This window comes from Bos grunniens, chromosome 8, assembly GCF_055505025.1.
Source record: "Bos grunniens cultivar Pamir isolate PY7600 chromosome 8, Bosgru_T2T1.0, whole genome shotgun sequence".
Lineage (NCBI taxonomy): Eukaryota > Metazoa > Chordata > Mammalia > Artiodactyla > Bovidae > Bos > Bos grunniens.
The window spans coordinates 74,549,299-74,576,459 of record NC_141172.1 but is presented as its reverse complement, the minus strand read 5'-3'; the positions used below and the strand labels follow the sequence as shown (position 1 = coordinate 74,576,459).

The window sequence follows — 27,161 nt, the reverse complement described above, 5'->3', positions numbered from 1 at the left end:
CTGCAGGGGAAGGTCTTAAAATAACACCCAGACCTGTATCATCTAATCCTTTCTGAGAAGCTCAAATCATCCCTTCCAGAAGTGCCCTGATTCTAAGAGGAGAGAGATATACAGCTGGATCATCCTGGGGGCTAACATAGAATTTCCAGGCCCCCCAAGCCTTTCCTGGTAGTAATAACGGTGAGCAGGCGCAGTTTCCACAAATTCCAGCCCGGCAGGAGAAGGGCTGGGTGAGGAGGAAGTGTGCGTTTGGGCTGGAACCAAACAAAGCAGAAATTCCTCCTGGGACAGTTTTTTCCCAGAGGACAAATGGGGGAAGCCTGTTTACTGGGCTGTAAAAGCCTTGATTCCTGGGTACTGCTTCCTGATCTCAGGCCTTGCATCTCTGTGCCTGTAGAAACCTCTTTGGGTTACCCCAGGACAGATGTATACTGTTAGGCGCCCAGTCCTGGGGTCTCCCAGGGCTTCCTAGTTCTCTATCCTTGTTTCTACTGCCCACTCTGAATTCTGAACCATGACCATGTATGTGTGGAAATACACTTGAGAAGGGTTTAGATCAGCGATGTTACATTGGGTTCACTTTTAGGCTCCTTGAGTCAGAATCCCCATGGATTCTGAACCCTGGAGTTCTGAGATGGACTATCCCCCTGGGCGCAGTGGAAGGAAAGCAAAGGGCCACGTGAGCTATGATCTGCTGCCCACTGTGTAGATGTAGCCATGATCATCAGAACCTTAAAGGATTAATAAGGAGATGATAAAGATGACTTTTTTGCAAATCTTAAGTGTCCTTGCAGAAATCCGTCAGGCTCTCTGTCCTTTGTTTAACACTGGGGTTAAAATATAATTCTCAAGGTCCCTCCAGCTCTGGTCTGCTAGGATTATCCAAGGGGCCTGTTTCAAGGTGGATTCTGACCCTTCAAGGTGATGGAATCTGACCTTGACTTCACTCCCTTAGGTTTAAGCCTTGGTGTCTTTGGTAATAGGATCCTGGACCAGATGAACATCCAAGGCTTTTCTGATGATTTTACGACCCATGTTACACTTTGAGCTTTGGAGTTATTTTCTCAAGGAACAAGTAGTATTTGGGGAAGCACCTGTTTGATGTGGCAGTGTGAGGTTTAGATGAGGAAATAGCAATATATTGTTTAGAAGATGAGGCTATACACTACCACTGTGTCTAATATTATAGGGCTAGAATCTGGAGGAAACTCATTTTAAAATGTAGGGTGGGGGATATGCCCGTAGGTCATGAATTAGGTGCTATACCTGGAAACCAAAGGCATCTTTAGAGCTCAGAAGGGAGAGTTTTCTTGCCCTTGGTCACCTTGGGTGTAGGTGTGTAATTAGGACAACAGTCTAGATTCTTAAGCATCATATAGGCAAGATGGCTCCCAATTCTGCTAACTCAGCTTCTTAGTTCATAGCTGAATGTGTTGTGGGGGTCACCAACATTTGTACAGCCTGTTCTTTCAGAAACTGTTCCAAGTTCAAAAGGAATGGTATACAGCCCCTACCCTCAAGGAGACTAGGGTCTACTAGAGGAAGCAGGTAGATAGACTAGCACCCTCCTCCCAGGAGGCTTGGATGTGGGCTTGTAAAGGTTGAAACATTGGTAGGTGAAGAGTGTTCGTAAGGCATCTGGAGCACGGACCAGTTGGCCTGAAGGATCCTGGAAAAGCTTTGAAATTCAAAGTTTGATCTTTGAAGGATTGTTCCCTTGCCTACTTCACAAAGGTTTTTGAGATAGCATAAGAATGCTGCTGCTGCTGCTGCTAAGTCGATTCAGTCGTGTCTGACTCTGTGCGACCCCATAGATGGCAGCCCACCAGGCTCCCCCGTCCCCGGGATTCTCCAGGCAAGAACACTGGAGTGAGTTGCCATTTCCTTCTCCAATGCATGAAAATGAAAAGTGAAAGTGAAGTCGCTCAGTCATGTCCGACTCTTAACAACCCCATGGACTGCAGCCTACCAGGCTCCTCCGTCCATGGGATTCTCCAGGCAAGAGTACACACTGTAAAAAAGGATCAACATAAATAAAACAAGAGAAAGAGAAAATGTGGCTTAAAAGTTAAGATTCAGGCAGAGTTAAAATGTAGATATTCAGATGCGGCAACCCAGCACAGCCATTTCATCTGTCGCTTTGCAAAAGCCACAAGTGAAACGTCAGAGAACAACGATATGTAGTAGTTCCTGAGCCTAAGTTGTTTTTCTTGGTGCTTCACTCTTCAAGATCTTCATGGGGGTGGGAGGGAGGTGGTGGTTAGCAGGTGAGCCTGCAAACCAGCATTCCTCAAAACATACTCTAGGGACCTATGTTAATGCTACCTAGAGTGCTTGTAAAAGGCAGAGTCCTGGGCCCCAACCCCAGACCTACCAGATCAGAAGCTCTGGGCAGGAAGATCCAGGAATCTGCAATTTTACTTGCTTCCCCAGATGACTTTCTATGTACTCCACAACTTGAGAACCTCTGCAGTAGATGGAAACCTGAACAATATCTTGAAAGCACATGCAGTAAAGCAAACGTGAAGGCTTGGCCTTTGTGTGAAGGCTGGGTGGGAATTTAGTGGGAGAGAGAGCAGGGCATAAGAATAGGCAGTTCCACTGAGGTTCATTCCTGGCCAGGTCACTTTCAGGTCATATTTTAGAAGAGGTACTCAATGTGGTAATTCAGGCGCGTGGCAGGGACACTCCTCAGCACAGAGATGGATGGCAAGCAGCTGGCCCCACTGTGTTGTCCGGCTTGTCCAGCTTCCCCTTGCCCTCTTGGGCTCTCTTCTGTAGACCTGCTCTGGCAGGCTCTTTTATTTTTTTGAGCAAATACTTTGTTTTTCTCTGTGCCCCCAAATGCAGGGTTCTGAGACCACAAATGTGCTCAGCTTCCTGTTGAAAAAGTGTTTTTCCCCTCAGGGTCTAATAGCGACTTGGATGATGAGTTGGCAGAAAACAAGTGGGTGTTGAAATAGCGTCCTGCGTTTAGTGTGTCTGAGACTCAGCAGGCCAGCCTTTAGAGTAAATGATTCCTGTTTTCTGGTCACGGAGTTGTATGTTGTGAAGTCTTTATTTTGGAAGACACTTCTTTATTGGGAAAAGGATGAAGAAGGGGGGGTGGTCACACTTCTTGTCCTCGGGTTATATTTTTAGATAGTTATTGTTCGATTTTAAAGATATACCCAAAAGTATAAAGAAAAGGAGCATGAACATCTGATTTAAGAAATGATTTCCAGTACTTTGGGAGCCTTTGTGGTTTGGATTTTAAAACCCAGTGAGACATAGTTACTATGAACCATGAGCAGTCCCATCTGGTGGCTTTCTGTCCTGTCCTCCTCCATCACGTTCTCTCGTGTTTTCTTGTACATTGAACCTTCATCACGTTTTCTCAAGGTTTATTGAAATCCTCTTCGTTTCTTGTATTGGTGGCAGGGAGAAGAACTGCGCACCATCCATTCAGCTCAGGTTTGTTGGCATACTCCATGCCCACGGCAGCCAAGTGGACACTCATGACTCTTCTCCCGGGGTGGAGCTGAGGGAGCCAGTAGAGCTCTCTGCAGAGCTTTCCTTGACTCTGTTCCCTGGCCTCAGAGTTGACTCCCCTTCCTTTGTGCCATTTCTGCTATTCTCACCACTATCACCCTCAGCATTGTGTTTGCATTGCTAGTCTCCCTCCTGGCCAAGGGCAAAGACTTCTTCTTAACCCATCCCCCACTGCTTGCATGCCTGGCACCAACTGGCAAGTGGTGTGTGCTAACTAGGTGCATGCTTAAATGGACATGGTGCTACGAGTCCTTAACGAAGGAAGAGGAAGAGTAAGAACCAACCTTGAGTGGTGAGAAGGCTTCCGAGGAGAGGTGATGTTTGAGCTGTGGCCAGGCAGCTGTTGGATTGGTGATAATGAAGTTGTTGGAGAGATGGTTTAGTGTAAGCCCCTTGCAGGAAACGTTGGTTCTCACTTCTAGTCTGTAGTCACAAGGGGCACCGTGGGTTGATAAGACCACTGCAGACAGCTGTCATTCCTGTGCCTGGGGATTTGATAGTGCCTAGTTCGGCTTCCAGCCTACATCAGGTCTTTGGAAGGTTGGTACAGAGGAAAATGGTTCACCCCCAACAAGAGTCTGAGGAGCAACACCTCAGGGGAGCTGAGGGGTGGGCTGCGGGAGGGATGGTTTGAAGAGGGGCTGTGCCATGTTGTTAGGTCTGAGGCTTGGCCAAGGAAGAGATTCCAACATCTCAGCTGGTTGAGTCACAAAGTTGTGGGCATTGGCTAGTTCCCGAAAATGTGAATTTCGTCACTCAAAATTTTTTTTAAAACTGGGGAGTCCTGACCCCTGGTTTCCAAGTAAGGGTTTGTTTGTTTGTTTAAATTTTATTTTATTTTTAAACTTTACAATATTGTATTGGTTTTGCCAAATATTGAAATGAATCCGCCACAGGTATACATTTAAATTAAAAAACAATCAATCCAACATTAAAATCCACTGTGATCATTTCCTAAAAGAAAGGAGATCTTAACATTTAATGAGTAAGAAGCACTTCCTCTTGGAAGAACGGCATTCTGATATATTGATTGCTTTGAGCTTAATGAAGGACCACCTACATTATCTTTTGTTGTTGTTCAGTCGCTCAGTTGTGTTGTGACATGGACTGTAGCCCCCCCAGGTTCCTCTGTCCATGGGATTTTTCAGGCAAGAATGCTGGAGTAGGCTGCTGTTTCCTTCTCCAGGGTATCTTCCCTACCCAAGAACCTGTGTCTCCTGTGGCTCCTGCATTGCAGGCAGAGTCTTACCACTGAGCCACCTGGGAAGCCCCACATAGTCCTTACATTAACCATTTTGTCTTGGGCTGGTGAACCGTTGTCATCACCCCACTTCAGGCCGAGGACTGTCTTGACCAATCGGTTGGTCAGTTGGGAAGCCGTGACTGGATGTTCCAGCCTCTTTGGCTGAGGCCAGAGGAATGAACCAGTGGCTTGGCTGGCAGGGTGGCAGGGTGTCCATGCTGGGCTGGCTCTTGATCTGTAGGGCTTCTGACGAGGGGCGCGTGTGTGTTTGGGTTTGCTGTGCTGGGCTCGGGAGCAGTGGAATTTGTCTGAGTTGAGCTCACACATTGAAGTTATTGAGCGACTTACACGCTGGGCCGTGACCTGGACTCCCAGCTGAGAGGCCCACGTGGCAGAGCTTTAGCAGGAGGAGCTGAGGACAGGCTCACATCTGCTCATCTGCTTACGTAACCCTGCCTCCCGGCTCTCAGAGCCAAGAAAACACACAAGCCGACCCAGCGGGGCCAAGGGTTTGTGGTAGCACCGCCATGCGCCACCCAGCAAGGGGGCCTTGGCTCGGCCTTCTGCCTCCTCCTCACACCTCTCCCTGAGGCCCCCACGGTGTCTCTGAGACTGGCTGGCAAGTCCCTGAGGTTCCGGGCAGAGCTGGTCACTGCCCTCCTGGAGTCTGAGCGCTTAGACTTTGTCATTAGGACAGAGCCAGGTGTGCTGCCCAGGACAGCCCCTGCCGCGTAGCAGGAGGTGTGCAGGGCACATGGGGAGGCTTCCCACCTCGCGCCAGACCCAGGAAGGCATTCGGCTCCAGATCGGGAGCCTCCACGGCTGCCGAGCCCTGACCCATCTCAGGGTTGTGAGCTGGAGGGTTCTCAGAGCAGTGGCAGCTTCAAGGAGAGAAAGGGGGGGGGGGGAGAATTGTCAGATTGGGCAGGAAGGGCCAGGATTCACTCTTCCCATCCATGTGGGAGACACGGCAGGGCTGTAAGAGGGGCACAGGGAGGAGCAGCGAGCGGGAAGAGGCTGTTTGGTGATCAGGCTCTGCGTGGAGCCGCTGGGACAGCCAGTCCCTTAGACAGCCTTGAGCCAGGGTAGTTTTCACATGGGTCCTGCCCTTTTCAGCAGGGAGTGCCTCGAGGTCAGGAACTGTCGTGTCTATCCCATCATCACCTCCCACCTCCCCGACCTGGTTCACAGTGGATGTCCAGAAAGTATTGATTGAAACGAATTGAAAGTGGCCTTGACACACCACAGGAAATGTTTACATTAAACAAACACTTCAGAAAAGACTCTGGCTTGATGCTTGAGTAGGTTCCCATGGATGGGTGGTCACATGCTATTAATACCACACTCTGGGATGAAAGGAAGGGGAGGAAGGTTATCAGCTCCCATAACTGGGTGGACAGTGTTATCAGTTGCTGAAGGAACTCTGGAGCAGAAGCTGGTTGGCCCTAGGTAGTGGTGGTGGTGGTGGTGGTTGGTGGAAGTAATGAGGTTAAGTGTTCATTTGAGTTCCAACCCCTGGAATTTACAACTGGAAACCAGTATCCTGAGAGTGGATGGTCGTCACCCAAAGATCATCCAGTAAGTCACCGGCAGAGCTGAGCTAGGGCCCAGGCAGCCTTTTCCTGACCAGGAAACTCTGCCTCACCGCTGTCTTCCTAGAGCTGCCGAAGGGACGAGATTAAGATGCTTTAAGCCTGCAGGTGTCTGCTCCAGGGAGGCCAGGCAGCCCAAGTGTAAAATACCTCTTTCCTGGGTTGGTTTCAGAAGTTGTGAGAAAGTTGGTAGAGTGACAGTCCAGATGCCCTTTGGGTTCCCGAAAATGAAGATATGTTTAGCTGCATCTTCCGAACCAAAAGTGGGGCAGGCCGTGGATGGAGTGCAGATGTCATGAGGCCTTCTGAAGTGAGAAGAACCTGAGCACCGATCTTTTCTTCGTGTTTTTCACAAGTGCCCTGTGCAGCAGGGCCTCCCAGAAGGCTGTGCCCACGGCTGGGGAGTCGAGTAACCCGGGCCTATGGGACCTCGTGGGAAAGGGCTACTACCTCCCCGAAGGCCCCAAGCTTGTGAAGATGCGCAGGCTGGCCCTGTCCGCTCCCCACCTCCCAATTTGTCCAGAAAGAGTTGCTTGGGCTGCTTGTTATTTACGTGGGTCCTTCCTGAGATCTGACGAGTCAGACTCCCTAGGGCAGAGGCCTGAGATTCCATGTTTTTACTGATTGCCTCACTTGATTTTGATGATCAGTGTGGATAAAATGGTCACACCAACCCCTTACTTAGCTCTGGGGCATAGGACCTACTCACTGGAGGGCACCATGGGAGTTTGGGGCTGGGGCAACAGGCAGTCGTGGGAGGGACTGGTCTGTGAGGCCTCTGTTCCTCCAGAGACCATGTGCATGGCCAGGGAGAGACCAGGGCTTTTTGGTTTTGTTTTTGTTGCGCAGGGTCTTTGATGCTGCGTGAGAGCTTTCTCTAGTTGTGGCGAGCAGGGGCTTCTCACTGCAGTGGTTTCTCTTGTTCCAGAGCACAGGCTCAGTAGTTGTGTGCGTGGGCTTAGTTGCTCCACTGCATGTGGAATCTTCCTGGACCAGGGATCAAACCCATGTCTCCTGCATTGGCAGGTGGATCCATATCCAGTGTGCCACAAGGGAAGTCCATGACCAGGGCTTTTGATCCCTAAAGATCCCCTTCTGCCCAGGAGGTCTGCCATCTGAGCTCTGTGGGAAGGAGTAGAGATAAAGGACAAGGCCAGATTGGGGCTTCAGTTTGAAGATTCTGGTCTCTCAATGCCATTAGAGGAAAGAGGGAAGGGCATTTCTGGCAGAGAGGAAAGTGTGGGCACAGACACAGTTTATAGGGGCGGGAAGGGAAGGGGAGCTAAGAGGCTTAACCCTACATGGTCCAAGATCATGGCCTTAGAGCCATTGGAGGGTTTTAGCAGGAAAATGACAGGATCAGAGCTGTGTCTTGGAAGAAAATGGACTATTGGGAGCAGGTCCTGTGAGGATGGAACTGGATCATTGTCAGAGGGAGGGAAGGGGTGAGGAGTCCCAGGGATCCAGGAAAGGTGAGAGGAAGAAGAGACGGCAGGTTCACACCTGCTGACAGGCCAGAGGAGCGAGAGTCATGGCTTCCTTTCCTTGGGCTGCCGCATCTCGGGAGAGTGAGTGATCCATGAAGACGAGAGGTGCTCAGACAAAGTCACATGCTACTGACAAGCCAGCAGAGGCCCACACTGGCCCTCGGGTGGTCCTCACCAGCATGTTTCAGGTGAACTCGCTCTGAGCTTGAGATCAGGGTCTGGCCTCTGTTGTGTTGTGTGTAGTTTCCTTCCTGTGGATGGTTTGCTCCACAGGTAAAGTTGGTTACGCTAGAGTAATGGTTCCCAAAGCATGTTCACTGATAAAATGGTTCTGTGGCTAAGTAAGTTTAGGAAGTGGTGGGTTAGATAAAGTGAATGGGGTTTCTTTCTCTTTTTAAAAATATTTATTTGTTTATTTGGCTGCTCTAGGTCTTAGTTCTAGCACCCAGAGTCTTTGATCTTCATTGCAGCACATGGGATCTTTAGTCGCATCCTGGGAACCCTTAGTTGTGGCATGTGGGAGCTAGACCAGGGATCGAACCGGGTCCCCCTGCATTGGAAGCATGGAGTCTTAGCCACTGGACCACCAGGGAAGTCCCTGAATGGGGTTTCTTGACTGCACAGCTCCTCAGAGCTTTTGGTGTGCCTTATGACCTTCCAGAAGCAAGATTTAGTTTGTGGGGTTCCCAGACTTCTTTGACCAGGGGAACCTGTTTTTCCATTGAGCATCTTACTGGGACTAGTGCTTCCTGGAATCCACTTTGAGAAAGTCTGGCCTACCGGGAATACTGGGGACCTGGTTTGAAATGTTGACTCTGTCCACCATCCCCTGTCTGTCCCTGGGCCTCTTTCTCCTGCCCTCCCCTTGTGTACTGTGGCAGAGGCAGTCCTCACACTTGGAGTCTTCTCTCGGCTCCACCTGTTTCTATTTAGGAGGCGGGGACGTTCATTCCTGTATCTGGATCTTGACTTTGACCTTTTCCTCTGCTCCTAACCTGCCACTACCTCAGAATCCACCATCTGGATCTCATCAGTTTTTCCTCTAAGCCCCAAGCTCTCTTACTTTAATGTGCTGTACTTAGTTGCTCAGTCGTGTCTGACTCTTGGCGACCCCATGGACTGTAGCCTGCCAGGCTCTTCTGTCCTTGGGGATTCTCTAGGCAAGAATACTGGAGTGAGTTGCCATGCCCTCCTCCAGGGGATCTTCCCAATCCAGGGATCAAACCCAGGTCTCCCTCATTGCAGTAGGATTCTTTGCCATCTGAGGCACCAGGGAACTTAATTCTCTCATTTGGAGCCGTGTTCTTCCAGGACAGAATCTTTGTGGAGTCTCCCCCAACTTCTTCTCCCTTCTTCATCCGCTACTTATTCTAAGCATTCTTCTTTGGTGTTCTTTCTGGCTGTTCCTTCTGTTTCCCCAGTTCCTCCAGCCCCTCCCCATCAAATTGGTTTCATTCATGCATCACATCCCTTCCCCAGACATGGGTAACCCATGCCACTCGCTGCTGCCTTCTGACTTCAGGCCGATTTCCTCAACACTGAGCTCCTCAACACATATGCACGCTTCCCTTCCAACTAGGTTAGGTTCAGAGAGATGATGTAAGTTGTTTGTCCAAGGCCACACAGCTGGGAGGTAGCAGAGTTAAGTTTCAACGTCCGGATTTCTGAGAAAGTGCTTTCTCAACCATGCTCTCTGATCCTTACAACAGCTTGTCCGGAAATCTGAGCAAGAATTACTCTATTTCCATTTTTTCAGTTGAGCAACGTAAGAGTCTGAGTGGGTCCTGGGGTTAGGAGAGTGCTTCAAAGGGTGACCAGCTGTCTGGGTTTGCTGGGGACTGAAAGGTTTTCCGAGATGGTTGGTCACACTGGTGCTGGACATGGTACCTAGTGCTCGGCCTGAGAGCCTTTTCCATGGCCACACTACTTCCCCAGGGATGGCTTCCTGAGGCAGTCCTGGAGCCTGATGTCTTCTCCTTTCCCCCACCTCTCTAGTCGGCCCCATGCTGATTGAGTTTAACATACCTGTGGACCTGAAGCTTGTGGAGCAGCAGAACCCGAAGGTGAAGTTGGGTGGTCGCTACACCCCCACGGACTGCATCTCTCCTCACAAGGTGGCCATCATCATTCCATTCCGCAACCGGCAGGAACACCTCAAGTACTGGCTGTATTACTTGCACCCAATCCTACAGCGTCAGCAGTTAGACTATGGCATCTATGTTATCAACCAGGTGAGGTCTGGGGGGGTGGAGGGAGAGAGGGAAGGCATGCATGTCATGTGTGTGCATGTGCACACTTATGTACTTAAATATGTGAGTGATGAGGGGTGAAGGAATAGAAGTAATCTTTTAGACATCTGGCATTTTGAAATTCTACCATTACCACCCTCAGGTGCAAATGAGCTAAATGCTGTATAGTTACCCCTACCCCCACCCAAGAATTTAACTTTGGTATTTCAAGTTTAGCCTGAATACTTAAATTCCCATCTTTAGACTATAATCTCCCAGGTGGAATAACACATCTAACTTATCTGTCTACTAAATTCCATTGAAATTCCTTTGAAGAGACAGAGTATATACATTTCCATTTCTAAAAGGCCCAGTGTCCATTTCACTTCAAGATAAACTATGGATCTTTTTGTAGTAAGTTAGTTTGAATAGAAAGATTGTTAGCAGCTGACAGCTTCCATCAAAACTGAGGGACTCTGTGAGTGTTCCTTGGACCAGAAGAAAAGCTAGAAACAACAATGTGTCCATCAAGCATTTCTGAGCACTGCCAGGACAAAGCAGAGAGATACTAAAGAAACGACGAAGTTTCCTGGTTCTACCTGTCCTGAAGCTTCCATCCTCATTTATGGCAAGTGGGACCCTTCCAAGGAACAATTTCTAATAATCTCAAGAACTGAATCTCAAAGTGGGAGAACAGGTGGTAGGCAAAACCCCTCAGGGCTGTTGGAGGGCCTTGGCCAAGTGAGGCACAGACCAAGGCCCCAAGAAAATCTGCTTGTAAGATAGCCAGGCAGTTAGGCTTTATCATGGAAGAATATTTGTATTATGTAAGAGAGAATAGGTATATGCCCTGCAAAATCCAAGCCACTTCAGTCCAACGAGTATTTGTTTAAAAAAAGCCCTGCCGTCAAGGAACACTTGTCTGATGTCAGTGTGCACATGTCGATCATGGTAGGATTCAGGAGCCCGTTATTAAAGCAGTGGCTCTGAGCGCCTGGAAGAGGAAGCCACGGTTACCAGGCCATCAGGGATTACTAAGCACAAGCCACGCCAGCTGCCTCTCCTTTCCCTCATTGATAATTGTTATACCAGTAGATGAGTGATAACACGGTAGACACCGTGGCAGATTGTTTCATCAGGGTGTCTGATAGCCTCCTACAAATCTGACTAAACAGAAGTTAGACAGCTGTGGTCTGGGTGGCATATAAACTGTATAGATTAAAATGCATAACTTGGGTAAAGAGTGTTAAAGAGAGTGAGTGATGATGCCAAGTGTTTGAATTTAGGTGACTGATCGAGGAAGACTTGGGGGCAGGAGTGGAGAATTGCTAATGTATAGAAAGGTTGTATTTTAGGTAAATGTGAGATTGCCTCGTTCAATTATGAAGTCAAACATATATTGGACCGGTAAAATTTAGCTGCTGTCCTAAGTTCCTATGGCAGGATTTATATAGATATTACCCAAGTTTCAAACAACAGATTTCCACATGTCTTACACCAGCTATTTCCTCCTGCCTGCCCCAGTCCAGGCTGGCAGAACAATAAACAGGCAAGCCAGCTTGGACCAGCGGTACTGCTGTGCCAGCTCACCCCGGTCACTGCCCAAGACGGGACTTCTCCCCAAGTGTGCTCTCCGAAATGGAGACCTGAGGTCATGTGCATTTGAGGGATGCTGGGGACAACGTGAAGCAGGTTTTGTTCCTGCAGAGGCTTCAGTGTCCTGGTGTACATGACAGCCTCCAGAGGGAACTCGGCACGTTTCCTGAGCTCATCTGACTGGAGGAACCGCCTTCCAAGAACCATCTCAAGTGACAACTATTCTGTGAATTGAAGGCTGGGGGAAAGCAGGCCTCCTCTTCTCCCACCTCCTCACTTTCCCTAGGATGCTGAGAAACATCCCCAACTCCTGTCTTCTCCCACATGTATCTCAGCATCGGAAGGATTTTATTTTTCATTTTTCAAACCTTTACATCTCTTTTTTTTTTTCCTCTAGTCTGGTCAGTATAATCATCTCCCCCTCAACACCCCACCACCACCCCTACCCTCTGCTCTAGTCCGTCAAACCTTTACATCTCTTTTTTTTTTCCTCTAGTCTGGTCAGTATAATCATCTCCCCCTCAACACCCCACCACCACCCCTACCCTCTGCTCTAGTCCGGGTCTTGTGGTTTCTTCATCTTTTTCTGCTCTCCCAAGGGTTAACTTTCCGCCTTGAGAAAATCATTTCCTTTATCTCCCTCTCCCCCAGCTAATCTTATTTCTTCTGCTCCAGCTCCACCCTGATTATTTCTTTGGGAAAATATGATCTGACTTCCAGGTAACCAAGTCAAAAAGAAACCTGAAATTGCCCCTACCTTTCCAGCAAAGAACATCTTGTAGGGTATCTATAAGAAACCCATAATAAAGCAATGATAGGAAAACCCAAGCCTTGAAAGAGGTGGGAGGGGAAACATTTGGAGCGTGCCCTCTCTACAACTTAGAACTCCCGTGTTCCCTGTGTTACAATTAGATGCTCCGGTTCAGAGCATCTGGCTTGGGTTTTGTGTACCATTTGTTGAGCAGCTAGGCCTCTTAGCCTCTTCCTGTCTCAGACACCCTACTGTCATCTTGACATTCATTCACTGCCCCACCCCAACACACACACCCGATTTAAGAAGAGAAAGTGCTTAAAATAGGAGGGGCCCCTGAGACATCTAGCCCTCAGGTTCTCGGGCAGGTTTTTAAGAACAAAACCTCCCCCTGCCACGTTGAAATGCTGCCTAGCCCTGCATCCACAGTGGGTCACATTGGGTCACAGCATGTTCTGCCTGAAGTGGGGGCTGTGTTCCCACCTCTATCCCTGACTTCCCCTTCATTCTTTGCCGGGATTCACCTGTACCCCTGAGGTACAGAACAGAGAGTTCTGTTCTCATCTGTTTTGCCGATGAGGAAACTGAGGCTCAGGGATCGGGGGAAGGGACTGGTAGGAAGGCACATAAGCCACAGTAGGGCTGCAGCTCCGAGCCCAGCCCCGTGCCCTAGTGCCCTCTCAGCACATTAGCACCAGTTCCCTTCTCAAGGGCACTTAGTCCCTCCTCCTCAGAGCTGGGCGTCCAGGACTGGCAGTGAGCTCCAGGCTCAGACTGCCTGGGTGCTGGCTCTGCCCCTTCCCAGCTCAGTGACCTTGGACTCAAGTCCTTCACAGCTCGGTTTCCTCATTCATGGGAGGGGAAGCCTTCAGTCCTTTGCACGCACGGGACGGGGCTGTGACGCACACACCTGGCACACGGGAACCCTCTGTAAACATTAGCTGCTTTGAGTTCCTTCTCCCCCCGCCCCTCACCGTCCCCCATCTTCCTGCCTGTTTTCTCTGCCCAGGACTATGGTGATAAACTCTGTACTATTCTCCCTGCCTCCTGTTTCACCCCCTGTCAGTACCAGTATCGAGACCCTCCCTCCCATTCTTGGGTTCTCTGCTTGAGCAGAAGGTCGTGGACTTAGGGACCATGGCCCACCTGCCAGCTTCTTCAGAGAAGGGTTGTGTCTCTGGCTCCACCCACAGGGGTGAGCTTGCATGGGTTTCTATGGCTCCTGCTATGGATCCTCAGCTGTTGACCACTTTCTTTTGGTTCAGTCCCCTCCAATCCCCATCATAACTTGCATCTCACAAGAAGAGGGGTAGAGGGTTGAGTGAGTCCTGAGAAGCAGCAGCATTGCTGTCTGTCCTCAGCGTCCAGCCCTCCTCCTGCCTTCTCCCACTGGTGTCTGAATATCCTATTAGGGTTCTGGCGGGTCCGGCCTGTCAGAGCCAAGGGTGCTACTCTGAGGCTCAGATATCCTACCTGAGGTCCAGCGCAGGTACAGAGGAGGACAGTAAGGTATTTTAGCAGATGGGAGATGGGGTGCACACCTCACTTCCTTATACTTTCATTAAGAAAGGAAACTGTAAAACCATCAAGGGCAGAGGGAAGGCAGATCACCACCTGGCAGCCCTAACTCTAATAAGAAATACAGGATGTTTGTGAGATAAGTCACCAGGGGAATTACCAAATGGATGACAAATGCAAGTGGGTTCATAGTAGCTGTGACAGCACCCTGCCCCAGAAAGAGGGCCCAGGATCCGTCTCTGATTCAGTTTGTAGGTCTTCTGGTGCCTCTGCGCTCATTAAGTTTTTCTAGCTCCGACCATGGCATGCCCTCTCTAAACTCCATTATGTCCTCGCCCACAGGCGAGGGTCTGAAGGGCATGGAAGCCTGAGCTTGGCACCCGGACTGAGACCTGCCGCCACTTCCCCTCAGGTCTCCTTCACACGCCGCACTGGACTCACCACCATCCCTGAGACACGCTCCCTCCTGGACCTCTGCTCATGCTGCATCGAATACCTCTATCCTGTGTGCCTCCCTTCCCTCCCCTGGTTGCTTTCTTTCTGGCCACCATGGAAGGCCCTCCCCTTAGCTCTGCAAAGGCTTGGAGTGGAGCTGTGCTGCCTTCTCCATCTGGGCTGCTTCCAGGCCGCATAGTGCTTTCTAGTGAGGGGAGAGGAGTGCTTGCCTGTGTGCGGGCTCTCCCCGCCCCTGTGGCCCCGAGACCCACATCCCTCAGGCTTGACTCCCTTGTCTGCCTGACCACCAGGCTCCATGCTTCATCCACTGCACGGTTAGGGTGTGGAGCCAGAGCTGCTTCCTGTGGATCCATCAGCTCTCGGGACAGGACCCTTTGCTCCTGGCTTTCTGGCAAGTGAGAACCTGAGACGTGAAGCCTCCTTTCCCCTCCAGGCCAGGTCATGACCCCTGGGAACCTGCATGGCCTTCTCCCCTCTGCCCCGTCAAAGCTTCCTGCCCAGCAGAGACCCTACTTTAGTCCTGTGGTGGTTGATGGTCATAATACATGATGGTCTTTTGGACTGAGCCTCTTTCATGGTCTCAAAGTTTGAGTTTTGACCGTGACAGCCCCTACTGAGGCAATCGGTACCCCTCCTGCACACTGTTCCTGCTGAGGGAAGACTCCCAGAAGGGAGCAGCTTGCTGGGGGTCTCGCGATGGCCGGGCAGCAGAGCCAGGACAGAAATCACCTGCAGCCCCTGGAATGCCTCACCTTGCCATGTGTCTGTTCCTCACTGAGGAGCAGCTCCATTTCCACTTGGCAGTGTCCCCCGTGAGTCCCACTGGGTCACAAGAAGAGGACAGTGGCTTGGGAGTAGCAGCCTCAGAACCCCCAGGAGGCTGGCCCAGTTGTCATGGTTATGAGTAAAACCTGGCCTGAACGGAGGGCCCAGCTCCCATCAGAAGGGTCTCCGTCCAGCTTTGGAGTTTTTTCCCTCTTCCTTCTCATCTGTGCACAGTCGTGAAGTGGTTCTAAGCTGCTTGTCTGAGACCAAGAGTGGGCAGGTTTGGAGACAGCCCCTGGCACCCTCAGTGAGTGAGAGCCTCTGTTACCCTCCTTGGCTGCTTACCTGTGTCCCTGGGCCAGGCAGCTGATTCCTAAATGAGGCCAAGACTGTTAGAGTGAAGCAGGCTCCTGCGTCTGCCCCGCTCCGGTGGACAGCTGCCTGGGCCTGAGGCATCCCCCTGGGTTGGTTTCCATCTTGATTGTCTGTTTGCCACCCGCCTCCCTGCCTTGCATTTCCTGCCTGAGCTGTCAGCACCCAGATTGAGGTATGCAGGAGTAGGGCTGCAGAGGGGTGGGACCGGCCCCATTCTGCAGCAGCCCCTTTCTCTGGGCACTGGGACCTTTGGTGGGATAGCTGTAGATATCCGCATCCCACCGCTGCTCATGTGCTGCCCCCGTGACTGGTCGTTTCCTTTGCCGTGTGTTTCCCCTTGCTCTGTCTGTGGCTCGCTCCAGCCTGCAGGGATCATGTTGAAGCAGCACTTACATGTACTTGCCTGAGCTGGTGAATTGCCTCCCTGGGCATTGTCCTGGGAAATGTCATTCCCCCGTGACTTTGTGATGGGGACTGACCACTTATTAGGAATGTGCCTTTGCCTTGGAAACCAGGGTGGCCACAGCCCAGACCCTTGCCTCTCTTCCTCACGTCTCTCCCTTGGAGCCATCCTTGTCTCTCTTTTCTTTTTTTCCTTCTAGTGGGGGCCCTTTGCTTTTCCTTGTTAATCCTGTTTGTAGCAAAGCAAGCTGAAGGAGGACCTCCTCTCTGTGATCTGCTTCTTGCTCTCCACCTGCTCCTCTTCTGTGCCCTTCACCTCCTAGAGAGAGAGAGGAATGCCGACCTTACTACCGCTGCGACTGCTGCCGCCGCTGCCACCACTGCCGCCACCCTGGTAATGTCCACATGCCCCCAAATCCAGTCCAGAGCCCAGGCGCTGCTGGACAGGGGGAAGCTGTGTAAATGATCCTGAGCATGTGCCATCCAGGGCCCTGGGGTTTCCCAGGCAGGGCCCTGGCCCCTGTGGGCTCACTGAGAAATGCTGAGGTTGGTGCGAGCCCGCCTGTTGTGCAAAGGTCAAAGAGACTGCATTAAAATCAAGCCGGAGTTGAGCTCATACTGTATGTATGTATACTTTTGTACCTTGCTTTTTTCCCTTAAATTGTATATCATCAGCATCTCCCATGTTATTTCATAGTCTTCATAATCATCACTTTCCATGCCTTCATAATAGTTGAGCATGTAGTTCTACCATAATTAGTGTAGACATTCCTCTGTTAGAAGGCCTTTAGGTAATTTTCACTTTCTCAGTAGTGTAAATAAGACTGTAATGAACATCTTTCAGTTTATGGCTTATTCTGTGCTGTTTCTTCCATATTTAGATTTATTTCTCTAGGCTAGATTTTCAGATACAAGACTATGGGTTCAGAAATGGTGTAAACATTTCTATGGTTTGTAGTATAAGTGGCCAAATTGCTTTCTTGAAAATGAAGCCTTTATTTTCTGAGTGTTTTTCTGCAGAAAATCTCATCTCAGTGCCTTAGGCCCTGGGAGAGAGGCAGACATCCTGCTGTAGAACTGAAGTTTTAAAATTATTTTCTGTTTACCTTACCCAGAGTCCTTGCTTGGCTGTTCTATTAGCTCTGTTCTCTCTGAAGGGACCTTATGGCTCTGACCTGTGTTCTGGTCTGTCAGGGGCCAAGGATATGCCCTCTCTTGTGAGTAATGACTGTGGCAAACAAGAGGACTACCGCCCACCCCCAACGAACCCTGGAGGGCACGTTTCCTTCACTCACTGGGAGAAGAGCTTAAGTCTCTGATCCAGGTTTTATTGAGGGCCTTGTCTGAACTCAGGGCTCCTGTGTTATTAAGGTTCAAAGCCAGAGACCCAACTGCTGTGAAATAATGGGTCAGTGGATATTAGCCTGCCACAGACTCAGCGTTTGTGTAATCCCAGCAATTCTCTGGAGATCCCCTCACAGCCAGCCTGTCTACCCTCCGGAGGCTTGCCGGTCAGTCCTGCTACATGGCTGCCTGGCCAGAGCTTCCTCTGCTTGTCTGCCACCCATTTGTCCTGGGTCTTTCCTCTTGGAGTCTGAGGGGGCACAGAGAAGCATGCAAAAGGATATATCTGCAGAGATTTCCACTGCCTGCAGACCTGCCTCTGGAGCTGTGGGCTCGAGAGCCTGTGGGTTACTGTAGCTATTGTGAAGGGGAGGAGTGGTGTGATGGGCAGGGGGTGTGTATAGGAGCAAAATTGTTTCTCCCGTCCCATAGAAATTCTGATTATTTGAGACTCTGGGCTTAGGGTTGGTGTTTCCAACCTCTTTGCTGCTGTGTTTTTGGTGGCGGAGGGGCCAGGTAGTCAGCCCCCATGCCATCATGATCAGGGGATATGTGTGCTGTGTACACACGAGGGCCTGACATCCAGGGAAGCCAGGGTGGTTTGGTGGGTCTTCTAGAAACTGTGAGAACTTGGGCAGTTGGCGCTGTGGCTTTCGGTAGTTGGTCATCTGTCTCCTCTTACCATCAGGGAAAGGCTGCACTTGCCTTAACCACAGGATTTGCCTGGTGATTAGACCAGATTCTGGTACCTCTCCTGGAAACCCCACGAAGGCTGCTCGCAGGTGCAGCACACAGGCCTGGGAACAAGTGAGGTGTGAAATGGGGAAGTGGAGTCCCCACCTTAGCCCTTCCGGAGAGGCATTCTCTGCTTGCCCCGTGTCATTGCCTAGTCTCCAGTAATCATGCCATAGCTTGCAGACTGGTCTTGCTGCCCTCAGTTGGCAAGTAGGGCACAAATTCCTCCTGGGCTTGCAAAACATAATTCTCATTTAAAACCTCAAGAGCTTCCTATGGCCTGAATAAAAAAGAGAAAGTCTTGATTATTTTAGCAAAGTTCCTAGCCTCCCTTTCCTGCCTCATGTTTTGGTCCACATCTACCTTCTTGTCTTAGTCTGGCTTCCCCAGTCTGTATTTCTGTAGTTCCTTGAATGCTATCTTTTCTCACAGGCTTTACAAATGCTGCTTGCTCATCTCAGAATATTCTTCTCATGCCTCCCAACTAAATTTGGCTAGCTTCTTCGAGGCCTTCTCTAATTTTCTATGATTGGGTTCGTGTTTCCACCTCTACTTCTCTGTATGTGCTGGGCTAGGGAGCTCCTTTCTCCTCCTTCCCCTTTAGCTAGCTGTCCACCCTAAAGAGCTCATCACTCCATAAAAATACAATTGCCTGTTTAACTTGGAACTTCTCAAAAGCAGAGCTTGTGTCTTTTCTTTTTCTGTATCCCTACTGCTAAGCAAAAAGTAGATACCCAATAAATGAGCAGAATCAATACAGAAAAAGAGGGAGAAACAGGGCCCTCTGGTCCTCTCCCATCTTCGGAGCAGGCTTTTCTTTTTTTATATAATTTAATTGAGATATAATTACATATCATACAATATACCTATTTAAAGTATATAATTCAGTAGCTTTTAGTATATTCAGAATTGGGCATCCATCAACCATGATCAATTTTAGAACATCTTTATTAAGCCAAAAAAACTCCCCTACACTTCTTAGCTATCAGTTAACTCCTCCATTCTCTCCTGCCCTAGTAGCTACAATTCTATATTCTGTCTCTGTGGATTTGCCTGTTCTGGACATTTCATATAAGTGCAACCTTATCTGTGATCCTTTGTGACTGATTTCTTTCACTTAGCATGATGTTTTCAAGGTTCATCCAATTTACAGCATGTAGCAGTACTTCATTCTTTTTATTGCAGAATAATGTTGAATTGTGTGCATATACCATATTTATTTGTCCATTTATCAGTTAATGGCCATTTGGGTTGTTTCCACTTCTTAGCTATCTAAAAAGTGCTGGACAGTGCTGCTGTGAACTTTATTTGAAAGTTTTTGTGTGGACATGTTTCCATTTCTCTTGAGTATATACGTGGGAGTAGAATTTCTGGATCACATGGTGACTCTTTGTTTATCCATGTGAGGAACTCCAGACTGTCTTCCAAGATGGCAGCACGATTTTGTATTCCCACCAGCAGTGTATGAGGATTCTGAGTGGACATATTACTTGCTCTTATGTTTAGGGTACATGTTTAGGGCTCTCAAAAAAAGGTTTTAATGCCTTGGAGAGCCATCTGACACTGCTTGAGACATTTGTCCCTGCCACCCAGATCTGCCCAAAGGGCATTGGGTTTGCTGCATGAAGCGTCTGGAGAGCGTAGACTCTGCCAGGCCTCCCACCTCATGTGTCCTCACTCTTCCCCAGGCCAGCACACTGACCAGGCCCAGACTCCTGTCCCCTCTAGACTGATGGATGTTGGCCTCTCTTGACTGATACACCCACTTGTCAGTCACCCCACACATGGGGAAAGGGGTAGAACAGGTCTGCTCTTTGGGTTTCTCCTCCAGACTGCCATTGGTCCTGGGGTTGGCACCAGCGGTGCCCATTCATTGTTCCATATTTCTAGTTCCTGTGGGAGGAAAATGCTTAGGGTAGTCTCAGTCAGGTATCTGCTTAGGTCAATCAGTCATGGCCAACAGGCCAGGTCCTATGCTTCAGACAAGGCCACCAACACCCTGCTCCTGTCACTGGGGAGCAGACCAACAGAAGGGAGCACTGGGCAGCGACTTGGGTGGGAGTCTGCTCCACAACTGGGAAAAGGCTTTGTTGGAACATTGCCTGTTCACTTGTTGGAAACATGTTCAGTGGGGCTGAATTTTATCTCACAATATTCAGAGAAAGCTAACTCTCTGAGAATCTTAATGGGGCTGGAGGAGGAAGATGGAAACCACTAGATGCAGGCCTCTATTTCCAGGAGGTCGAAGGGTGTGGGAGAAGGAAGCAAATCAGATTTGGGGGTGAAGGTTGTTAACAAGATTGTTGAGATGATTAAAGGACACACCATGCTTGTAAAATACTTCCCTGTGCCTGGTGTATCAGATCCCCCCGAGAATATTAGCGGTGTGTTATTATAATAATAATAATGACAACAACTTCATATGCAGTTCCTAAACTTTGGTCTTTTTTTTTTTTCTTGGTCTCAGGACTTACACAGAATTAGTTGAAGGCAGAATTCTAAATGGTTCTTAACTGGCGTGTGTGCCTGCATGCGTGCTCAGTTGTGTCAACTCTTTGCAACGCCATGGTGCCTCTCTTTAACTGACAGAGCAGCCCAAGTACACCCCGAGTACCACAGGGCACAGCCTTCTCCCTTTACCACGCATGGTTAGAATGCTTTGTCACAGGCTGAAGAAAGGAGCTCTCATGTAAAATGTTTCATTTACTCTTTTGGGCTGCTCTTTCTGACTTCCTGGTACTTGTCTTTCTCAAGTGGTCTGTTGCCCTGAGTCACCCTCCTGAGACTGGGGGCTGTGGCACCATCCGGGCACTCTGTCCTCACTTAGGCAGCCTGGTGGAGAGCCAGTGTCCGGGCCCTATCTTAGAGTCCTGGAGAGAAGATGTGCAGCACCCCACCTTAGAGACGGTACAGATACTGTAGGCCCTCGTGAGGCACATTTTCCCCCAAAGTAGAGGTCATTGATCTTGTTGATCCTGAGAAAGACTGAAAAGTGAGGATTCTAGAGGGTTGGGCTCCAGCACCAGCTGTGTCATTTATGTGGCCTTAGTTTCTTCATGACACTGGTGGGAGAATTCCAGCCAGGATGAGAGTATGGGTATTGAAGTGCTTGTGAATTAAGTGTAAGCATGATTGTGTCGATGATGTTACTGTCCTTACTAACCTGGGGTCTTGGTAACTGGTAAGAGCAGAGACCCATGAGAGGCCCCTTAGGTTGGAGTCTCCCCAAAGGGTTGCCATCTGCCATAGTATGTTGAAGTCCATCCATTTGTCTACTCATCCAGCCATCCATCCATCCATCCATCCATCCAGTGGTTATATACTGAGCTCTTACTGTATGCCAGGCTATGTTCCAGGCCTGTTTCCAATGGGTGAAGAAACAGCAAAAAAAAAATTCCAGCGTTCATTGAGCTTAGGTTCTAATTGGGGAGACTGAAAATAAACGAGAAGTAAATAAAATATGAAGTACCTTTGCACCAACACACTTAATTCTTGTAGACCCCGTGGTTGGCATCCTGAAGGGGGTGTCCTCCTCTCTCATACACACTATCTCTACTGTGCCCTGTAGCTCACTGGTTCCACTCTACACTGTGAGCACTGGGAGGGCAGAGACTGACTTGAATTTGCCATATTTCCTGGTGCCTGGTTTAGTGACAAATACCTGGACCCAATGTGATGATCAAACCCTAGTCAACCACACAAAAGCAGGTAGAAGTGAAAAAGTCCCAGTGTCAGCAGTTTCCTGATATCCTTCCTGCAGTTAGCCTATATGTACTATAAGAATAAATAACACATCTGTTTAAACACCTTTCACCTAACAATACTATCTCAATGATCATTTCCTTTTAGAGCTTCCTTTTTTTTTTTTTTAAACAGCTCTATTTCATTATATGGATGCATCATGGTTTATTGAAGCCGTTTCCTGATCATGCTTACGTCATTGTTTGCAGCCTTTTGCGTTGGTGAACATGTGGTGAAAAGAGTGAACACGTTGTTCACCTGTCATTTGCACACTTGCAAGTCCTACAGAATAACTCCTAGAAGAGGGATTGCTGGTTCAGGGAATGCTATTCAGGATTGAGTTGTAAAGTGAGGGTAGAAAATGAGGCCCAGGAATGGTCTAAGGGCTACGTGAAGCAGACAGGTCACCAGTCCCCATGAGTGTTTGGCTGAAAGGCCTCATGGCATCTGATGGCACTTTTTTTTGTTTCTGCACCAGGCTGGAGAGTCCATGTTCAACCGCGCAAAGCTCCTCAATGTTGGCTTTAAAGAGGCCTTGAAGGACTATGACTACAACTGCTTTGTGTTTAGCGATGTGGACCTCATCCCAATGAACGACCATAACACCTACAGGTGCTTTTCACAGCCACGGCACATTTCTGTAGCAATGGATAAGTTTGGATTTAGGTAAGAGATGTTTACTGGAATCTGCAGAAAACATTTTTGTGTCTTCCATGACAACCAGGGAACACAGTTCCTCTAGCCCAGGAGTAGTGCCTCTTAGGCTTTGGAGGAGAATGCCTTTTGGGAGAACTGGGTGCTTTTGAAGCACATGTGTGTGAATGCTGTGTTAAGTCTCTTCAGAGTGCACGTGTGCTGAATGCTGTGCTAAGTCACTTCAGTCGTGTCTGACTCCTTGCACCCCTATGGACCGTAGCCCACCAGGCCCCTCTGTCTGTGGGATTCTCTAGGCAAGAATCCTGGAGTGGCTTGTTATGCCCCACCTCCAGGGGATCTTCCTGGCCCAGTGATCGAACCCATGTCTCTTCCGTTTCCTGCATTGGTAGGAGTTCTAGACCACTGGAGCCACCTGGGAAGTCCTTTGAAGCTCATCAGTTCAGTTGAGTCGCTCGGTTGTGTCTGACTCTTTGCGACCCCATGGACCACAGCACGCCAGGCCTCCCTGTCCACCACCAACTCCTAGAGTTTACTTAAACTCATCTCCATTGAGTTGGTGATGCCATCCAACCATCTCATCCTCTGTCATCCCCTTTTCCCCCTGCCCTCAATCTTTCCCAGCATCAGGATCTTTTCAAATGAATCACCTCTTTGCATCAGGTGACCCAAGTATTCAAGTTTCAGCTTCAACATCAGTCCTTCCAATGAACACTCAGGACTGATCTCCTTTAGGATGGACTGGTTGGATCTCCTTGCAGTCCAGGGGACTCTCAAGAGTCTTCTCCAACACCACAGTTCAAAAGCATCAATGCTTCAGCACTCAGCTTTCTTTAGAGTCCAGCTTTCACATCCATACATGAGTACTGGAAAAACCATAGCCTTGACTAGACGGACCTTTGTTGGCAAAGTAATGTCTCTGCTTTAGTACGCTGTCTAGGTTAGTCATGACTTTCCTTCCAAGCAGTAAGCATCTTTTAATTTCATGGCTGCAGTCACCATCTTCAGTGATTTTGGAGCCCAGAAAAATAAAGTCTGACACTGTTCCACTGTTTCCCCATCTATTTCCCATGAAGTGATGGGACCGGATGCCATGATCTTAGTTTTCTGAATGTTGAGCTTTAAGCCAACTTTTTCACTCTCCACTTTCACTTTCATCAAGAGGCTCTTTAGTTCTTCTTCACTTTCTGCCGTAAGGGTAGTGTCATCTACATATCTGAGGTTATTGATATTTCTCCCGGCAATCTCGATTCCATGCTTGTGCTTCATCCAGCCCAGTGTTTCTCATGGTGTACTCTGCATAGAAGTTAAATAAGCAGGGTGACAATATACAGCCTTGACATACTCCTTTTCCTATTTGGAACCAGTCTGTTGTTCCATGTCCAGTACAGATTTCTGAAGAGGCAGGTTGGTGGTCTGGTATTCCCATCCCAGTTCTTTCAGAATTTTTCACAGTTTATTGTGATCCACACAGTCAAAGGCTTTGGCATAGTCAATAAAGCAGAAATAGATGTTTTTCTGAAACTCTCTTGCTTTTACAATGATCCAGCGGATGTTGGCAATTTGATCTCTGGTTCCTCTGCCTTTTCAAAAACCAGCTTGATAATCTGGAAGTTTGTGGTCCACGTATTGCTGAAGCCTGGCTTGGAGAATTTTGAGCATTACTTTAGTAGAGTGTGAGATGAGTGCAGTTGTGTGGTAGTTTGAGCATTCTTTGACATCGCCTTTCTTTGGGATTAGAATGAAAACTGACTGTTTCCAGTCCTGTGGCCACTGCTGAGTTCTCCAAATTTGCTGGCATATTGAGTGCAGCACTTGCACAGCATCATCTTTCAGGATTCGAAATAGCTTCACTGCAATTCCATCACCTCCACTAACTTTGTTCATAGTGATGCTTTCTAAGGCCCACTTGACTTCCCATTCCAGAATGTCTGGCTCTAGGTCAGTAATCACACCATCATGATTATCTGGGTCGTGAAGCTCTTTTTTGTACAGTTCTTCTGTGTATTCTTGCCACCTCTTAATATCTTCTGCTTCTGTTAGGGCCATACCATTTCTGTCCTTTATTGAGCCCATCTTTGCATGAAATGTTCCCTTGGTATCTCTAATTTTTCTTGAAGAGATCTCTAGCCTTTCCCATTCTATTGTTTTCCTCTGTTTCTTTGCACTGCTCACTGAGGAAGGCTTTCTTCTCTCTCCTTGCTCTTCTTTGGAGCTCTGCGTTCAGATGGAGAATAGTTGTAGTTGGTTGTTATTTAAGGAGGGCAGTGGAGTCCAGAAGCACCTATGCCTCTGCACCTCCAGGTGAGAAGTGTTTATGTTCGGGATGGTACTTATCTTCAGGCTCCAGGTGGTTGTATTACTTGATTTTCTTCTCCCCTTCCCCTCACAATTTGGGAAGCAAATTGGAGTCATCTTCCCTCAGTAATTTCTTAGACTTGGGTAATTGAGCAGATCTTCCTTGGCACTTTAAGAAGGAACACGGTTCTCTTTCCCTGCAAAGCACAGGCTTCTGCTTAAACACTGGGGCTCAGACTTGCCCACCAAAATGCCCCTTTGCGAGGAAGCCAGCTGATGCCTGTCCCCAGGAGCAGCAGTGTAATTAAAGCCTATTGTCATAGGTGGAAAATAGTCTTGTGGTCCATTTTTTTAATCTTAAAAAGTAAATTTGCATTTAATATAATTTGTCCACGTTTGTATCAACATAAACTTAAGGCACCTGTCAGTTGGGTAACCTGACCTCTTCCTCCATGTTCTAAGTCAACCTGGAAGCTCCAAGAAGGTGTGCTGTGGGTACCTCGTGTGCTGAGCATCCCTGGCTCAGGCTTGACTACCGCAGTACTGCAGGCCTGTGTGCCAACTGGCAGTCCCTCAGTATAGATACAACAGCTTTCTTTCAGACTCATTTTATTTATTTTGTAAAGTTTATTTAATTTTTTGGCCGTGCTGGGTCTTTGTTACTGCACATGGGCTTTCTCTAGTTGCAGGAAGCAGGGGTTACTTGTGGTGCACAGGCTTCTCATTGCAGTGGCTTCTCTTGTTGTGAGCACAGGCTCTAGGCACGAGGGCTTCAGTAGTTGTGGCTCACAGACTTAGTTGCTCTGCAACACATGGGATCTTCCTGGACCAGGAATCAAACCAGTGTCCCTTGGATTGCAAGGCAGATCCTTAATCAGTGGACCACCAGGGAAGCCCCAGACTCATCTTGCTCTCATCATTTCTTTCTGTCCTCCCTTGCTGGGGGCATGAGGGTTGTGAGATGAACAGAGGATTCTCTGAAGTCCTTCCCCAAGATTAAAGCGTTCAGACCATAAACATCCTGTCTTAAAGGATATAAACAGAACTTTGTACCCTCCTATCTTCCCCATCTCCCTCCCTGTTTGTGCATCTTCTCCTCTTTGAGACACACCGGTTCCTCTGAACTCTGCCCTTCAAGTGTGGTGGTGCTTACCTAATTCTTTACCACAGCATCATGTGTATTTCACCCAGAACTAGTTAGGCTTGGGAGACGAGGCAGGAAGGTAAGAGAAACCAGCAGAGACAGCAAAACCAAATCTGGTCAGAATAGCATATACTTCCCCTGTGCAGTGGCTGAGAGTCCACTTCTATAAAAACACTGATTATGAAAAAGCCTTAATGGCCTGGTCACCTCTGGTTTTCAAACCCTCACATTATAAGTGCAGACTATAGTGTGCAGAATCAAAGGGGGATGACTTGATGCTTAAATGATGATACCTAATTACAAGTGGATTATAGCTGTGAAAAGAAGAGAAGCGAAAAGCAAAGGAGAAAAGGAAAGATATAAACATCTGAATGCAGAGTTCCAAAGAATAGCAAGAAGAGATGAGAAAGCCTTCTTCAGCGATCAATGCAAAGAAATAGAGGAAAACAACAGAATGGGAAAGACGAGAGATCTCTTCAAGAAAATCAGAGATACCAAGGGAACATTTCATGCAAAGATGGGCTCGATAAAGGACAGAAATGGTATGGACCTAACAGAAGCAGAAGATATCAAGAAGAGATGGCAAGAATACACAGAAGAACTGTACAAAAAAGATCTTTCATGTCCCAGATAATCACGATGGTGTGATCACTGACCTAGAGCCAGACATCCTGGAATGTGAAGTCAAGTGAGCCTTAGAAAGCATCGCTACAAACAAAGCTAGTGGGGGTGATGGAATTCCAGTTGAGCTATTCCAAATCCTGAAAGATGATGCTGTGAAAGTGCTGCACTCAATATGCCAGCAAATTTGGAGAACTCAGCAGTGGCCACAGGACTGGAAAAGGTCAGTTTTCATTCCAATCCCAAAGAAAGGCAATGCCAAAGAATGCTCAAACTACCGCACAATTGCACTCATCTCACACGCTAGTAAAGTAATGCTTAAAATTCTCCAAGCCAGGCTTCAGCAATATGTGAACCGTGAACTTCCTGATGTTCAAGCTGGTTTTAGAAAAGGCAGAGGAACCAGAGATCAAATTGCCAACATCCGCTGGATCATGGAAAAAGCAAGAGTTCCAGAAAAACATCTATTTCTGCTTTATTGACTATGCCAAAGCCTTTGACTGTGCAGATCACAATAAACTATGGAAAATTCTGAAAGAGATGGGAATACCAGACCACCTGATCTGCCTCTTGAGAAATTTGTATGCAGGTCAGGAAGCAACAGTTAGAACTGGACATGGAACAACAGACTGGTTCCAAATAGGAAAAGGAGTACGTTAAGGCTGTATATTGTCACCCTG

General features: G+C 48.4%; 1 protein-coding gene across 1 annotated transcript in view; it reads left to right on the top strand.

Annotated features, from left to right (window-relative positions):
• B4GALT1 (beta-1,4-galactosyltransferase 1) overlaps positions 1-27,161 on the top strand; it is a 55,702-nt gene that overhangs the window by 19,615 nt on the left and 8,926 nt on the right. Inside the window, exons 2-3 of the mRNA XM_086416585.1 lie at positions 9,849-10,084; positions 22,243-22,430. Of these exons, the coding sequence (XP_086272711.1) occupies positions 9,849-10,084; positions 22,243-22,430 (424 nt within the window). The remainder of the gene's footprint in view (positions 1-9,848; positions 10,085-22,242; positions 22,431-27,161) is intronic.